We start from the raw sequence: 17,695 nt of genomic DNA, 5'->3' as shown, positions 1-17,695 counted from the left end.
CCAACGTGTTCGGCCCCCCGAACAAGTTTCGGGGAGAAATTCTCCGCACTCCCCCGCCCCCCACACCCCCCCCGGGACGGGACTTACCTTTGCCGAATGTCAAAGGTAAGTTGACAAACGCTATTTGCGTTGCCCTTATTTTCGCCGTAGTCTACGTAAATCTTTACGTAGACTACAGCGACCAAATAAGGAACGCGAATGGCGGCTCCCTATGGGGGCTGCCATTAGCGTACGTGCTTTTTTTTTTTAAAGTCACCCGTGATAGGCTACGTGACGATTGACGTAGCCTATCACGGCTGACTTTCCAGATCTAGCCGTGATAGGCTACGTTAATCGCCACGTAGCCTATCACGGGGGCGTTTTTTTTTAAAAAAAAAAACTTTCACGTTCGCGGCCGGGCAAGGTGGGAAGCCTCCTCCCTGGCCTGAATTTCGGCCGGGCGAGGCGGGAAGCCTCCCCCCCCGGCCTGAACTTCGCGGGGGGAGCAGCGAAGCGCCTCCCCCCCACCGCGAACAAGCTTCGAGGACAGGTAAGTGACTTTCGTCCATCCCTACTGGGAAAACAGCAGCCAACCAGGACTTGATCCTGGATGAGCGTCTCTCGTGCCTTTGAGATATGATAGAAGTGTACAAAATTATGCCTGGTGTGGAGAGTGTGGATAGGGATATATTTTTCTCCCTATCCCACAATACTAGAACCCAGCGGGGTCATCCCATGAAGCTGAGTGGTGGGGGATTCAGAACAGAGAAAAAGAAGTCCTTCACACAGCGCAGAGCTAAACTATGGAATTAGCTACCACAACCTGTAGGGCTTCTTCACACGGAATCTTTATCCAGATATTGAGATTAGTTGCTCACGCAAGTTTGCAGGCCCTTTAGATGACGTCGTCAACCTCCAGGGCGTCTCCCGCACTAAATGACCTTTATTCCGTTTTTTAAAAGATCAGAGATAATGAGCCATCAAATTACAGCGTAGTTTGTAATTTGTAGCTTGAGTTCTACTTGAGTTCCCTCTGTGGAAAAAGGAAAACTCGCAGAAGAGGAGCTAGACCACAGCGCCATCTAGCGGCTGTAGAATGAAACGTATCGAAGACTCGGAGAAGGGGGAAAAGGATGGCGGAAAGGAAGCACATGTCAAGGGAGTCCATTGTGGTCCTGCATTTCAAACGGAGGCAGAAAGCCCCATTTTAAATGCAAGATTTTAGGCTGGTGTAGAGATGCTCATAGTGATAGCCACCAACTTGGATGGCTTTCAGAGGGGGTTAGACAAATTCCTGGAGAAGGCTATCAAGGGCTACTAGGCCTGAGGGCTATGTGCTCCTTCCAGTACCAGAGACAGTATGCCTATGGACACCACTTGCTGGGGAACAGGGGTGGGAGGGTGCTGTTGCACTCATGTCCTGCTTGTGGTTTCCCAGTTGACAGCTGGTTGGCCACTGTGTGAACAGAATGCTGGACTTAGGGTTGTATGAAGTACTTACCCCGTTCTGGTCCAGAACATCCGCAGGCGGGGAGAGGCGATCCGGTCCTCCCCCCGGAATCCTCCCTGGCCGGCTTCGCTCTGTGGGGAGTCCACGGAGCCACCGGCCGGCTCTGGCTGCTGCTGGACTTCCGGCCACAGCCGGTCTGCGGACGCGTAGGGGACGCCATTTGCATCCCTGCCGTTGGCCGTGATTGGCTACATAAATATTTACGTAGCCAATCACGGCCAACAGCAGGGACATAAATGGAGTCCCCTACGCTGGACCCCATTTTGTTCCGCAGCCCGGCAGCGGAACGAAGACCGCGACCCGGACCAGCCACCGTCAGGTAGGTTCTGTCCCGGAGGGGATTTCGGGGGGTGGCGGGGGGGCTAGTCCATGGCAGATTTCTCCGCCATCCCTAGCTGCACTAGAGGGCCCCTTGGTCTGATCCAGCAGGGCTCTTGTTATGTTCTTATGAGCATGCCAACCTGGTTTGTATCACAGGAGACCTGGTTGGATGAGACTGGAAGGGGAGAATCTCTCCCAGCTTTGCCCACCTGGAATCTCCGTGTAGCAGCAGGCAAGACTTGGGGGAGCGGGGAGGTGGGGTTGCAGTGGTCTGTTACAATCCTGTCTGCTTGACAGGTAACCCATCCCAGAGGTAGTTGGCTGGGACAGAATAGGGATTCTGCTGGTGTACCGCCCCACCCCACTGCCCAACAAACCCCCTTCCTGAGCTAGCCAGGGTGGTTTTGGGGGTGGTGATGGAATCTTGCTGTGCTGGGGGACTTCAACATACATTCAGTAAGGCATACTCTGGATCTGGCTTTTGGTGTTAGCCGGGATGATGGTGAGATCTGGGTCTGCAGGAACTTTCTATAGTTCTGTTGTCATGGGCAGATCATTACCTGGTGGGGTTTTGACTTACTGGGACCCGGAGGCTCTGCTGGGGTGGGGAACAATTAAGATGGATCCAAGCGTTTTGCTAACGGCTCTTGGGGATCTTCCTGTCAACATGGCAGGCGGTTCTGTCAAAGCCCTTGTTGACCTCTGGAATGGGCAAACAGCCCAGGCGGTTGGCACAATTGCTCCTGAGTCCCCTCTCCCACTGAGCGGAGCCCAGATGAGCTGTCCAAGGAGCTGGGCATGGGATGACAGCTAGAGAGACGTTGGAGAATTTGGAATGGGTCTGACTGAACATGGGCTAGGACCCACATGAAGGCCTACTTCATGGTGCTGATGGCAGCAAACATATTATACTTCTCCACATCTGCCCAGAGTTCTCCAGCAGAGCTTTTTGGGTGGACAAAGGCTTATTACATTCTGGCCCACGAGAAGAAAATATAGATAACTCGATAGCTCAGTTGCTGCAGCAGAAGAACGGCCAGCACAGCTCTCTGGAGCAGCTGCCCGCCGATGCCTTGCTCCGAGAACTCCTCCTCAGAGCAAGGCAGTGGGCGGGTGAGATATGTGGAGAGCCATGCCAGCCGCTTTCCTGCTGTGGCAATGTCTTCCTCTCATGCCTGTCTTAAAAAAACAAAAATATTCCCAAGGCAGTTCACAATCAGCTCAACCATCCATAAGGAAACATTAAGAACAATAACAAATTAGGCCTTCCTGGTGGTGGCTCCTCAGTTATGGAACTCCCTTCCACATTCCAGCTGAATTATGCCTCGCTCCTTCAGTACAGGCATTTTGGTGGAAAGTCTGGTGTGACCTACAGCAGAGCTGCTTTAGTTTATACAGAGAGAAAACATGGCAACATAGCATTTAGTATTTGAGACAATAAACGCAGGCTAGAGTCAATTTAAAAAGAAGTGCAACTCACCTAAGAGAGCAATCCTATGTCCCTAGACAGCATCCGGGGGGGGGGGGAGATTGTTTGGTGTCTGGGATCCGAGGTGGGAACCAGGGCTCCGACCTTGGAGCCCAGAAACTGCGCTCCCCTCCCCCTTGTAGCCAGTGTGGTTCTCTCCACGCCGGCTACGTCTCCGTGCTCGGAAACGGAGTGTGGAGACAGGGAAAAGGGGGGGGGGGTCCTGTGGGTGGAGAGGAGACCACAGAAGCTACTTTACACAACTTCCTATTGGGTCTCCAGACTCCTTCCCTCCCCCTCACCGACGCTGCGGCTAGATGGGCAAGATCACCCATCTGGCCAAAATGCAGGGCGGTTGGAGCATAGAGACGAAGTTCCCCTCCGTGCTCCAGCAGCCCTACATGGGATAGTGGGCAGCCTCTGATTTCCAAGGCTAGCTACTATCCGGATAGGATTGCACCCTTACTTTATTAATGCTTTTACACACATTGTCAAAGAAGCATACAATCCGTGTACGTCTTGCAAAGGCAAGAGGGAGAAAGAGGAGAAGTGAAGAGGAAGCTACAGGACAACAAGGGGGTGAGCTGGACAAGGCACTGTTGATGCAAGAAGTTCTCTATCCCCCCCCGCCCCGGTGTCTGGAAAGCATGCGGAGTTGTTCCTATTATCCAACGCACCTAAGCTTTCCTTGACGATGTTTTCTCTTCACCAACGCCTTTGACTAGGTTCAAAAATAGCTTGTATTAACTGTACATCTATCTGAAGATAAGAATCGTGCTGGATCAGACTAAAGGCCTATGTAGTCGAATATTCTGTGCCCAATGGCCAACCAGATGCTCCAATGGGAAACCCCAAAGTAGGATATGAGTGCAGTAGCACCCTCCCACTCTTGTTCCCCAGCAACTGGAGGTGGCATATCGCCATCAGGACTAGTAGCATGCATTTCTCTAATCCCCTTTTAAAGCTGTCCAAGTTGGTGGCCATCACTACACCTTGTGGTCATGAATTCCATAGTTTAACTATCCGTGGTATGAAGAAGCCCTTCCTTTTAGTGTCCTGAATCCCCTGCTGTTCATCTTCATGGGATGAGCCCATTGGGTTCTAGTATTATGAGAAAGGTTTCTCCCTTCCCACTTTTTCCACACCGTGCATGATTTTATGGATGCTTAACAGTCTGCGGTAAAAGTCCAAACTGGACTTGGAGGTCCGTGCCCAGCTGCCCCCCAATTAAGCTCTGGACACACGGGTAAGATTCAACTCGAGTTTATTCGTGTACAACCAAGGCAGTTCTGTCAACCCAGAGGCAGCCCAGATCAACACTCACCAGCTACATTTATAATAATAATGTGGCTAAATAAGCGACATCAGCCAAACCTAGCGTGCATGTCTGCTCATTATCAATTAAACTTTTACTGGACCATCATCCCCACTTCTTCTCAGAGCCCTGCAACTTTTGCAATGATTCTTAGGTCTGGGGTGAGTTTCTGTGGAGACAAGATAACTTATATCTACTATCCTAACAGTTTCTTCTTTTGTACGAAATAGGGTTGGCGGAGAATTTCTCCCCGAATCTTCGGGGGGCCGAGTGCCAACGCATTCGGCCCCCCGAAATCGGCTGTGAAATTCTCCGCCCCCCCGCCCCCCCCGGGATGGGACTTACCTTTGGCGAATGTCCCTCCCGACAGCGGGTCCCGGCGGCGGTTCGTCGGCTTTTTGGCAGGGGCAGGGGCGGCAGCCGGTCTTCCGACCGGCTGCCGCTGCCGCCATTACAAAGTAAAGTTAAAAAAAAAAAAAAAACCGTGATAGGCTATGTAACGATTAACGTAGCCTATCATGACTAGATTTCCAAAGTCAGCCGTGATAGGCTACGTAAATCGTTACGTAGCCTATCACAGGTGACTTTGAAAAAAAAAAAGCGCGTATGCAAATGGCGGCGCCCCATGGGAGCCGCCATTTGCGTTCCTTATATGATCCCGGTAGTCTACGTAAAGATTTACGTAGACTATGGCGAAAATAAGGGCAACGCTATTTGCGTTGCCCTTATTTTTGCCGTAGTCTACGTAAATCTTTACGTAGACTAGACGTGCAAACTAAGGAACGCAAATGGAGGCACCCCATGGGCGCTGCCATTTGTGTATGCACTTTTTTTTTTTTCCAAAGTCACCCGTGATAGGCTACGTAACGATTTACGTAGCCTATCACGGCTGACTTTGGAAATCTAGCCGTGATAGGCTGCGTAAATCTTTACATAGCCTATCACGGGTTTTTGTTTTTGTTTTTTTACTTTTGTATTTCGCGGCCGGGGAGACGGGGCGCTTCTCCCTGGCCTGAATTTCAGCCGAGCGAGGCGGGGCACCTCCCCCCCCGGCCTGAATTTCGGCCGGGCGAGGTGGGGCGCCTCCCCCCCCGGCCTGAATTTCGGGGGGAGAAGCGAAGCGCCTCTCCCCCACCGTGAAGCAAGCTACGGGACAAGGTAAGTCCCTTTCGTACATCCCTAGTACGAAACAAACAAAGACAACAGTTATAGGCTTTCGAGGAATCTACTACGTAGGCACGAAAAGAAGCCGAGACAACATGGCCTTGCCTTGGTTATTTTCCGCAACACGACTCGCCTTTCTTCTAAGCAACAAGCCCCAAATGTTGTAAGGTTGCACCTTCTCCGTATTCTTTTCGAGCCGCCGTGATGCAGCCTTCCAACTGTGGTGACAACAGAGATTAGCGTGATGGCATTACAGTTACTCTCTCTGTGACATCTATTATCACTTGCATTGCTCCATTTCTTCGTACATGGGTCAGGGAGGCCGTGGCCTTAAGAAGCCACAGTATAAATAACTCGAAATAAATAAAAAGTGTATAAACGTGCATTTAACGTTGGACTGTTTTATTTTCTTTGACCCACCAAAGGGCAAGGTATTAACTGTGTCGATATTCTTAACATCGGAAAGACAGCTTTCCTCCCGATCCTTGATGTTGATTGATAGGCAGAGAGGAAAAGGTCTGGGCTATTAGAAAACCTCCGCGGGGAATGAAAGGGGCATAAATAAAAAGTGTATAAAAACGTGCATTTAACGTTGGACTGTTTTATTTTCTTTTGACCCACCAAAGGGCAAGGTATTAACTGTGTCGATATTCTTAACATCGGAAAGACAGCTTTCCTCCCGATCCTTGATGTTGATTGATAGGCAGAGAGGAAAAGCTCTGGGCTATTAGAAAACCTCCGCGGGGAATGAAAGGGGTGTTATGCGCGGGTGACGTGCAGATGCCCTTTAGCAATGGGGCAAAACCACAACATCAATTTTTTATTTATTTTTTTATTTATTATTAAATGTATTACTTGCCCATCTGGCTGGTCACCCAGCCACTCTGGGCGATGTACAACATACAATAAAACAGTTTAAAACAATAAAATTCTACCATAAAAAACATTTTCTAAAATACCCTAACCCACCCCAAATGCCTGCCTGAACAACCACGTTTTTAATGCGCGGCGGGAGCTCATTAAAGAGGGGGCGTGGCGGAGTTCCCTAGGGAGGGAGTTCCACAGAGTGGGGGCCGCCACAGAGAAGGCCCTCTCCCTCGTCCCCACCAGCCTAGCTGTCCTGGCTGATGGGACGGAGAGAAGGCCATCCGAGGCCGATCTTGTTGAGCGGCCTGTCTGGTGCTGCTGGAGGCGCTCCTGAAGATAGGCTCTTAAATTGTGATTGCGGGGCCGACAAACAAACTACCCAGCATATTTCATTTCATTTATTTTTATTTTATTCATTTACTGCGTTCATACCCCGCCTTTTTCCCCTCTTGCGAGGAACCCAAGGCGGCGTACGTTACCCTCCTCCTCTCCGCTTTATCCTCGCAACAACAACCCTGCGAGGCGGGCCGGGCTGAGAGCCTGTGACTGGCCCAGAGGCACCCGGCGAGCTTCCACGGCCGAGCGGGGACTGGAACCCGGATCTCCCGGCTCCCAGCCCAACGCTCTCGCCGCTACACCACGCTGGCTCCCCAGTGTGCGAGACTATCGACAGCAACTGTCTACATCTGCCTTCCCCAAGCTGATGGGAATGATGGGAGCTGTAGTCCAACACATCTGGAAGATCAGGCTTCCTGTAGGCCAGCCAGGGAGGCAGGACTACAGGACATAACCCTGCGCGGGGGAAGCGCGAGGCGGCCTGCAAGGCTGCGGCGGGAGGGGCGGCGAAGCGCGGCGGCGGCGGCGGCTCCCGCGTTCGCGGAGCGAGGCAGCCCGGCGGCAAGCCGCGGCCAAGGGGCCGGAACGCGTCGGCCGCGGAACGGCAGCGGCGCGGCCGGAGTCCCCCGGCCGGACGCTCCAAGGCGCCGCGCCGCCCGGCGCCTCTTCCTCGCGCGCCTGCGCAGCCCGCCCCGGCGGCGCCGCCGCGGCTCGCGGAACTTCCCTTTCCGGCCCCGCGCGCGAGCATGGCGACGGACTCCTGGGCGCTGGCGGTGGACGAGCAGGAAGCGGCCGCGGAGTCGGTGAGGCGGCGGCGGGGGGCCCCGGGTGTGGTGGGGAGGGGGCCGGATAGGCAGCGGGCCCCGTGAGAGGTGCCTGGACCGACGCACCGAGGTGGGGGAGAGATCGGCACCTGCGCCTGGACCTCGCCGCTTGAATGTGCCTGGATCTAAATGGGGGGGGGGGTCCTGTGTGTGAGAGGGATCTGCATCCATGTATCTAGCTCTCTCTCTATAAATATGGAGGGGGGTCCTGTGAGGGGGGGAGAGAGAGAGAGAGAGAGAGCTGTATAGCTGTATCTCGCTATATAAATATATCCATATATAAACATGGAGCGGCATCCTATGAGAGAGATATCTATATCTATATATCTAGATCTCGCTATATAAATATACCTATATCTAAATATGGACGGGGGTCCTATGTGTGAGAGGGATCTGGATCCATGTATCTAGCTCTCACTATATAAATATGGAGGGGGGTCCTGTGAGAGGGGGGGGGAGAGAGAGAGAGAGAGATCTGTATAGCTATATCTCACTATATAAATATATCCATATATAAACATGGAGCGGCATCCTGTGAGAAAGATACCTATATCCATATATCTAGCTCTCACTATATAAATATGGAGGGCGGTCCTGTGAGCTATATCTATATCAAAATATGGAGGGGGGTCCTGTGAGAGAGAGATCGAGAGAGAGAGATCTATATAGCTATATCTCACTATATAAATATATCCATATATATACATGGAACGGCATCCTATGAGAAAGATACCTATATCTATATCTCGCTATATAAATATACCTATATCTAAATATGGACGGGGGTCCTGTGTGTGAGAGAGATCTGGATCCATGTATCTAGCTCTCACTATGTAAATATGGAGGGGGGTCCTGTGAGAGGGGGAGAGAGAGAGAGTGATCTGTATAGCTATATCTCACTATATAAATATATCCATATATAAACATGGAGCGGCATCCTATGAGAGAGATATCTATCTCTATATATCTAGATCTCGCTATATAAATATACCTATATCTAAATATGGACGGGGGTCCTGTGTGTGAGAGGGATCTGCGTCCATGTATCTAGCTCTCGCTATATAAATATGGAGGGGGGTCCTGTGAGAGGGGGGGAGAGAGAGAGAGAGATCAAGAGAGAGAGATCTGTATAGCTATATCTCACTATATAAATATATCCATATATAAACATGGAGCGGCATCCTATGAGAAAGATACCTATATCCATATATCTAGCTCTCACTATATAAATATGGAGGGCGGTCCTGTGAGCTATATCTATATCAAAATATGGAGGGGGGTCCTGTGAGAGAGAGATCGAGAGAGAGAGATCTATATAGCTATATCTCACTATATAAATATATCCATATATATACATGGAACGGCATCCTATGAGAAAGATACCTATATCTATATCTCGCTATATAAATATACCTATATCTAAATATGGACGGGGGTCCTGTGTGTGAGAGAGATCTGGATCCATGTATCTAGCTCTCACTATGTAAATATGGAGGGGGGTCCTGTGAGAGGGGGAGAGAGAGAGAGTGATCTGTATAGCTATATCTCACTATATAAATATATCCATATATAAACATGGAACGGCATCCTATGAGAAAGATACCTATATCTATATCTCGTTATATAAATATACCTATATCTAAATATGGACGGGGGTCCTGTGTGTGAGAGAGATCTGCATCCATATATCTAGATCTCACTATATAAATATGGAGGGGGGTCCTGTGAGAGGGGGAGAGAGAGAGAGTGATCTGTATAGCTATATCTCACTATATAAATATATCCATATATAAACATGGAGCGGCATCCTATGAGAGAGATATCTATCTCTATATATCTAGATCTCGCTATATAAATATACCTATATCTAAATATGGACGGGGGTCCTGTGTGTGAGAGGGATCTGCGTCCATGTATCTAGCTCTCGCTATATAAATATGGAGGGGGGTCCTGTGAGAGGGGGGGAGAGAGAGAGAGAGATCAAGAGAGAGAGATCTGTATAGCTATATCTCACTATATAAATATATCCATATATAAACATGGAGCGGCATCCTGTGAGAAAGATACCTATATCCATATATCTAGCTCTCACTATATAAATATGGAGGGCGGTCCTGTGAGCTATATCTATATCAAAATATGGAGGGGGGTCCTGTGAGAGAGAGATCAAGAGAGAGAGATCTATATAGCTATATCTCACTATATAAATATATCCATATATATACATGGAACGGCATCCTATGAGAAAGATACCTATATCTATATCTCGCTATATAAATATACCTATATCTAAATATGGACGGGGGTCCTGTGTGTGAGAGAGATCTGGATCCATGTATCTAGCTCTCACTATGTAAATATGGAGGGGGGTCCTGTGAGAGGGGGAGAGAGAGAGAGTGATCTGTATAGCTATATCTCACTATATAAATATATCCATATATAAACATGGAACGGCATCCTATGAGAAAGATACCTATATCTATATCTCGTTATATAAATATACCTATATCTAAATATGGACGGGGGTCCTGTGTGTGAGAGAGATCTGCATCCATATATCTAGATCTCACTATATAAATATGGAGGGGGGTCCTGTGAGAGGGGGAGAGAGAGAGAGTGATCTGTATAGCTATATCTCACTATATAAATATATCCATATATAAACATGGAGCGGCATCCTATGAGAGAGATATCTATCTCTATATATCTAGATCTCGCTATATAAATATACCTATATCTAAATATGGACGGGGGTCCTGTGTGTGAGAGGGATCTGCGTCCATGTATCTAGCTCTCGCTATATAAATATGGAGGGGGGTCCTGTGAGAGGGGGGGAGAGAGAGAGAGAGATCAAGAGAGAGAGATCTGTATAGCTATATCTCACTATATAAATATATCCATATATAAACATGGAGCGGCATCCTATGAGAAAGATACCTATATCCATATATCTAGCTCTCACTATATAAATATGGAGGGCGGTCCTGTGAGCTATATCTATATCAAAATATGGAGGGGGGTCCTGTGAGAGAGAGATCAAGAGAGAGAGATCTATATAGCTATATCTCACTATATAAATATATCCATATATATACATGGAACGGCATCCTATGAGAAAGATACCTATATCTATATCTCGCTATATAAATATACCTATATCTAAATATGGACGGGGGTCCTGTGTGTGAGAGAGATCTGGATCCATGTATCTAGCTCTCACTGTATAAATATGGAGGGGGGTCCTGTGAGAGGGGGAGAGAGAGAGAGTGATCTGTATAGCTATATCTCACTATATAAATATATCCATATATAAACATGGAACGGCATCCTATGAGAAAGATACCTATATCTATATCTCGTTATATAAATATACCTATATCTAAATATGGACGGGGGTCCTGTGTGTGAGAGAGATCTGCATCCATATATCTAGATCTCACTATATAAATATGGAGGGGGGTCCTGTGAGAGGGGGAGAGAGAGAGAGTGATCTGTATAGCTATATCTCACTATATAAATATATCCATATATAAACATGGAGCGGCATCCTATGAGAGAGATATCTATCTCTATATATCTAGATCTCGCTATATAAATATACCTATATCTAAATATGGACGGGGGTCCTGTGTGTGAGAGGGATCTGCATCCATGTATCTAGCTCTCGCTATATAAATATGGAGGGGGGTCCTGTGAGAGGGGGGGAGAGAGAGAGAGAGATCAAGAGAGAGAGATCTGTATAGCTATATCTCACTATATAAATATATCCATATATAAACATGGAGCGGCATCCTATGAGAAAGATACCTATATCCATATATCTAGCTCTCACTATATAAATATGGAGGGCGGTCCTGTGAGCTATATCTATATCAAAATATGGAGGGGGGTCCTGTGAGAGAGAGATCAAGAGAGAGAGATCTATATAGCTATATCTCACTATATAAATATATCCATATATATACATGGAACGGCATCCTATGAGAAAGATACCTATATCTATATCTCGCTATATAAATATACCTATATCTAAATATGGACGGGGGTCCTGTGTGTGAGAGAGATCTGGATCCATGTATCTAGCTCTCACTGTATAAATATGGAGGGGGGTCCTGTGAGAGGGGGAGAGAGAGATCAAGAGAGAGAGATCTGTATAGCTATATCTCACTATATAAATATATCCATATATAAACATGGAGCGGCATCCTGTGAGAGAGATATCTATATCTATATATCTAGATCTCGCTATATAAATATACCTATATCTAAATATGGACGGGGGTCCTGTGTGTGAGAGAGATCTGCATCCATATATCTAGATCTCACTGTATAAATATGGAGGGGGGTCCTGTGAGAGGGGGGGAGAGAGAGAGAGAGAGAGAGCTGTATAGCTGTATCTCGCTATATAAATATATCCATATATAAACATGGAGCGGCATCCTATGAGAGAGATATCTATATCTATATATCTAGATCTCGCTATATAAATATACCTATATCTAAATATGGACGGGGGTCCTATGTGTGAGAGGGATCTGGATCCATGTATCTAGCTCTCACTATATAAATATGGAGGGGGGTCCTGTGAGAGGGGGGGGGAGAGAGAGAGAGAGAGATCTGTATAGCTATATCTCACTATATAAATATATCCATATATAAACATGGAGCGGCATCCTGTGAGAAAGATACCTATATCCATATATCTAGCTCTCGCTATATAAATATGGAGGGCGGTCCTGTGAGGTATATCTATATCAAAATATGGAGGGGGGTCCTGTGAGAGAGAGATCGAGAGAGAGAGATCTATATAGCTATATCTCACTATATAAATATATCCATATATAAACATGGAACGGCATCCTATGAGAAAGATACCTATATCTATATCTCGTTATATAAATATACCTATATCTAAATATGGACGGGGGTCCTGTGTGTGAGAGAGATCTGGATCCATGTATCTAGCTCTCACTATATAAATATGGAGGGGGGTCCTGTGAGAGGGGGAGAGAGAGAGAGTGATCTGTATAGCTATATCTCACTATATAAATATATCCATATATAAACATGGAGCGGCATCCTATGAGAGAGATATCTATATATCTAGATCTCGCTATATAAATATACCTATATCTAAATATGGACGGGGGTCCTATGTGTGAGAGAGATCTGCATCCATATATCTAGATCTCACTATATAAATATGGAGGGGGGTCCTGTGAGGTATATCTATATCTAAATATGGAGGTGGGTCCTGCGTGTGTGTGTGTGTGTATGAGAGAGGGAGAGAGAGAGAGATCTATATATCTAGATCTCGCTATATAAATATATCCATATATAAACATGGAGCGGCATCCTATGATAGAGATATCTATATCTATATATCTAGATCTCACTATATAAATATATCCATATATAAACATGGAGCGGCATCCTGTGAGAGAGATATCTATATCTATATATCTAGATCTCGCTATATAAATATACCTATATCTAAATATGGACGGGGGTCCTGTGTGTGAGAGAGATCTGCATCCATATATCTAGATCTCACTGTATAAATATGGAGGGGGGTCCTGTGAGAGGGGGGGAGAGAGAGAGAGAGAGAGAGCTGTATAGCTGTATCTCGCTATATAAATATATCCATATATAAACATGGAGCGGCATCCTATGAGAGAGATATCTATATCTATATATCTAGATCTCGCTATATAAATATACCTATATCTAAATATGGACGGGGGTCCTTTGTGTGAGAGAGATCTGGATCCATGTATCTAGCTCTCACTGTATAAATATGGAGGGGGGTCCTGTGAGAGGGGGAGAGAGAGATCAAGAGAGAGAGATCTGTATAGCTATATCTCACTATATAAATATATCCATATATAAACATGGAGTGGCATCCTGTGAGAGAGATACCTGTATGTATCTAGATCTCACTATATGCCTATATCTAAATATGGAAGGGAAGGTCCTGTGTGAGAGAGAGATCTAGATCCATATATCTAGCTCTCACTATATAAATATGGAGGGCGGTCCTGTGAGGTATATCTATATCTAAATATGGAGGGGGGTCCTGTGAGAGAGAGATTGAGACAGAGAGATCTATATAGGTATATCTCACTATATAAATATATCTATATATAAACATGGAGCGGCATCCTATGAGAAAGATACCTATATCTATAGATCTAGATCTCGCTATATAAATATACCTATATCTAAATATGGACGGGGTCCTATGTGTGAGAGAGATCTAGATCCATATATCTAGATCTCACTATATAAATATGGAGGGGGGTCCTGTGAGGTATATCTATATCTAAATATGGAGGTGGGTCCTGCGTGTGTGTGTGTGTGTGTATGAGAGAGCGAGAGAGAGAGAGAGATCTATAGCTATATCTCACTATATAAATATATCCATATATAAACATGGAGGGGGTCCTGTGAGAGAGAGATCGAGAGAGAGATCTATATAGCTATATCTCACTATGTAAATATAGCTATATATAAACATGGAGCAGCATCCTATGAGAGAGATACCTATATCTATATATCTAGATCTCGCTATATACCTATATCTAAATATGGAAGGGAAGGTCCTGTGTGAGAGAGAGATCTAGATCCATATATCTACCTCTCACTATATAAATATTGAGGGCGGTTCTGTGAGGTATATCTAAATATGGAGGGGGGTCCTGTGAGAGAGAGAGAGATCTATATAGCTATATCTCACTATATAAATATATCCATATGTAAACATGGAGTGGGGTCCTGTGAGAGAGATATCTATATCTATATCTCACTGTATGCCTGTATCTAAATATGGAAGGGAAGGTCCTGTGTGAGAGAGAGATCTAGATCCATATATCTAGATCTCACTATATAAATATGGGGGGGGGGGTCCTATGAGGTGTATCTATATATATATAAATATGGAGGGTGGGTCCTGTGTGACAGATGTATTTATTTTTTTATTTCATTTCTATACCGCCCAATAGCCGAAGCTGTCTGGGCGGTTCACAAATATTAAAACCAAACAGCACACAATAAAACAATTTAAAATATTAGAACATTAAGACCACAATATAACAATACAACCACAATAAAACCTAGCAGCAGTGCAGGAGTTTAAAATACAAATTTAAAACAACAAAGCTAAAAGTTTAGAAAGCTAAAATGCTATATAGCTATATAACTATATAACTATATAAATGCTATATATAAAATGCTATATATAAATGCTATATTTATATAGCTATATCTCACTATATAAATATATCTATATATAAACATGGAGGGGGGGTCCTGTGTGAGAGATATCTATATCTATATAACTAGATCTCACGATATAAATATGTCTGCATATAAATATGGAGGGGGGGTCCTGTGAGATATATCTGTATCTAAATATGGGAGGGTTCTGTGTGAGAGAGATATCTATATCTGTATATAAACATGGAGGGGGGTCCTGTGTGAGAGAGATATCTATATCTGTATATAAACATGGAGGGGGGTCCTGTGTGAGAGAGATATCTATATATATCACTATATAAATATGCCTGTATATATTTATGGAGGGGGTCTTGAGGGGTCCTGTGAGAATCTCTCTCTCTCTCTCTCTCTCTCTCTCTCACTCAATATATCTATATATAAATATGGAGGGGGTCCTGTGAGGCAGAGATCTAAATTGGGCAGGATAGCTAATACCCTGGAAGACAGAAACAAAATTCAAAGTGATCTTGATAAGCTGGAGGGCTGGGCTGAAAACAGTAGAGTGAAATTTAATAGGGATAAATGCCAAGTTCTGCACCTAGGAAAAGGAAACCAAAAGCACAGTTAGGAGATGGGGGATACTTCGCTCAACAATACTACAAGTGAGAAGGATCTTGGAATTGTTGTAGATCACAAGCTGAATAGGAGCCCAACAATGTGATGTGGCTGCAAAAAAGGCAAATGCTCTTCTGGGCTGCATTAATAGAAGTATGGCTTCCAAATCACATGAAGTACTAGTTCCCCTCTACTCAACACTGGTTAGGCGTCATCTTGAGTACTGTGTCCAGTTCTGGGCACCACACTTGAAGAAGGATGCAGACAAAGTGGAGAGGGTTCGGAGGCGGGCAACGAAGATGATCAGGGGACTGGAAACAAAGCCCTATGAAGAGAGACTGAAAGAACTGGGCATGTTTAGCCTTGAGAAGAGGAGACTGAGGGGAGATAGGATAATGCTGTTCAAGTACTTGAAAGTTTGTCACAGAGAGGAAGGCCAGGATCTCTTCTCGATCATCCCAGAGTGCAGGACATGGAATCATGGGCTCAAGTGACAGGAAGCCAGATTCCAGCTGAACATCAGGAAAACTTCCTGAATGTCAGAGCAATGCAACAATAGAACCTATTCCCTAGGGAGGTGGTGGGCTCTCCCACACTAGAGGCATTCAAGATGATTCTGGACAGCCACCTGTCAGGGATGCTCTGACTTGGATTCCTGCACTGAGCAGGGGGTTGGACTCGATGGTCTTATAGGCCCCTTCCAACCCTACCATTCTAGGATTCTGTGATATCTCTGTCTATAAATATATCTATATATAAATATGGAGGGGGGTTCTGTGATATCTCTCTGTCTCTCTCTTTCTCTCTCTCTCTCTCAATATATATATAAATATTGGGGGGTGTCCTGGTTGAGAGAGATATTTTGTTTGTTTGTTTGTTTGTTTAAAATAGTTATATCCCACCATATAACATTAAGATATCAGGGTGGCGTACAGCTATAATCAATGTGAGAATAAAACAATAAATAATTTAGGGAGCAATCCTATGGGAACTCAGAGGCGACGGCCTATCCAATGCACAGCGGGAGCAGCCCGGAGGGGATCGTCTCTCCTGTGCTCCAGCTGCCCTGCATTCGTGGCTAGATGGCCGATTTTGGCTGTCTAACCACGGGACATCAGAGCGTGGGGTGGGGAGGCTGGACAGCACATAGGAAATGTACCGGCACCTCTGCACTCCTTGGCCCACCCCAGCAACGCCTCCTTTTGCCTTGCTGCTCTTATGAGCATGGAGCGCAGGGCCAATCAGCGTTGCCTATGAGGGGGAGCGGGTGGGGAGGGGATTCTCCAGGAACTGACCGATCCTGTGGCCATCTAACCACTCTCTAGCACCAATAGGATTGCTCTCTTAAACAGCTAAAAAAGTATTAAACCATGAAGCAAGCTAATACCAATTTAAAATGTAAAACAATAAAACAGTTAAAACAGTGTGCTACTTTAGAGAATGCATATAGCCCTCAAAGGCTTTGATAAAAAGCCATGTTTTAACTTGGCGCTGAAATGAAACCAATGTCTGTGTCAATCGGGCTTCCAAGGGGAGGGCATTCCATAACCGGAGTGCCACAGCTGAGAAGTCCCTCTCCCACGTCACACCATAATGTATGTCTCGCACTGGTGGGATGCAGAGGAGTGCTCCTCCAACAGATTTCAAACCTTGGTCAGGCATATATAGGGGGAGGTGCTCCCTCAAATATCGAGGTCCCAAACTGCTTAGGGCCTTAAATGTCATTGCTAGCACCTTGAAGTCTGACCGGCAGTGTATCAGCAGCCAGTGCAGTTCCTTTAAGACTGGTGTTGCGTGATTTTTGTGAGATGTTCCCATCAGCAGTCTAGCTGCTGCGTTTTGCACTAGCTGCAACTTCCAAGTCATCTTCAAGGGCAGCCCCATGTAAAGTGCATTGCAGTAGTCTAGTCAGAAAGTTACCAGCGTGTGTACTACTGTGGCTAGGTTATCCCCATCCAGGAAAGGCCATAGCTGGCGGATCAGCCGAAGCTGGCCCCAAGTACTCCGGGCCACGGAGTCCACCTGGGGGTCCAGTGACAGAAATGGATCTAGGCGTACCCCCAAGCTACGCACCTGCTCCT

General features: G+C 46.1%; 1 protein-coding gene across 1 annotated transcript in view; it reads left to right on the top strand.

Annotated features, from left to right (window-relative positions):
* The first annotated feature begins 7,682 nt into the window (after positions 1-7,682).
* LOC146335435 (ATP-dependent RNA helicase DDX19B) overlaps positions 7,683-17,695 on the top strand; it is a 55,862-nt gene continuing 45,849 nt past the window's right edge. The window contains exon 1 of the mRNA XM_084821787.1: positions 7,683-7,763. Within this exon, the coding sequence (XP_084677913.1) occupies positions 7,707-7,763 (57 nt within the window). The 5' untranslated portion in view covers positions 7,683-7,706. The remainder of the gene's footprint in view (positions 7,764-17,695) is intronic.

The sequence above is a fragment of the Heloderma suspectum genome, chromosome 15 (genome assembly GCF_057233095.1).
Source record: "Heloderma suspectum isolate Gila_16-S chromosome 15, 16-S_ref, whole genome shotgun sequence".
NCBI classification, from domain to species: Eukaryota; Metazoa; Chordata; class Lepidosauria; order Squamata; family Helodermatidae; genus Heloderma; species Heloderma suspectum.
This window is presented reverse-complemented; position numbering and strand designations above follow the sequence as displayed.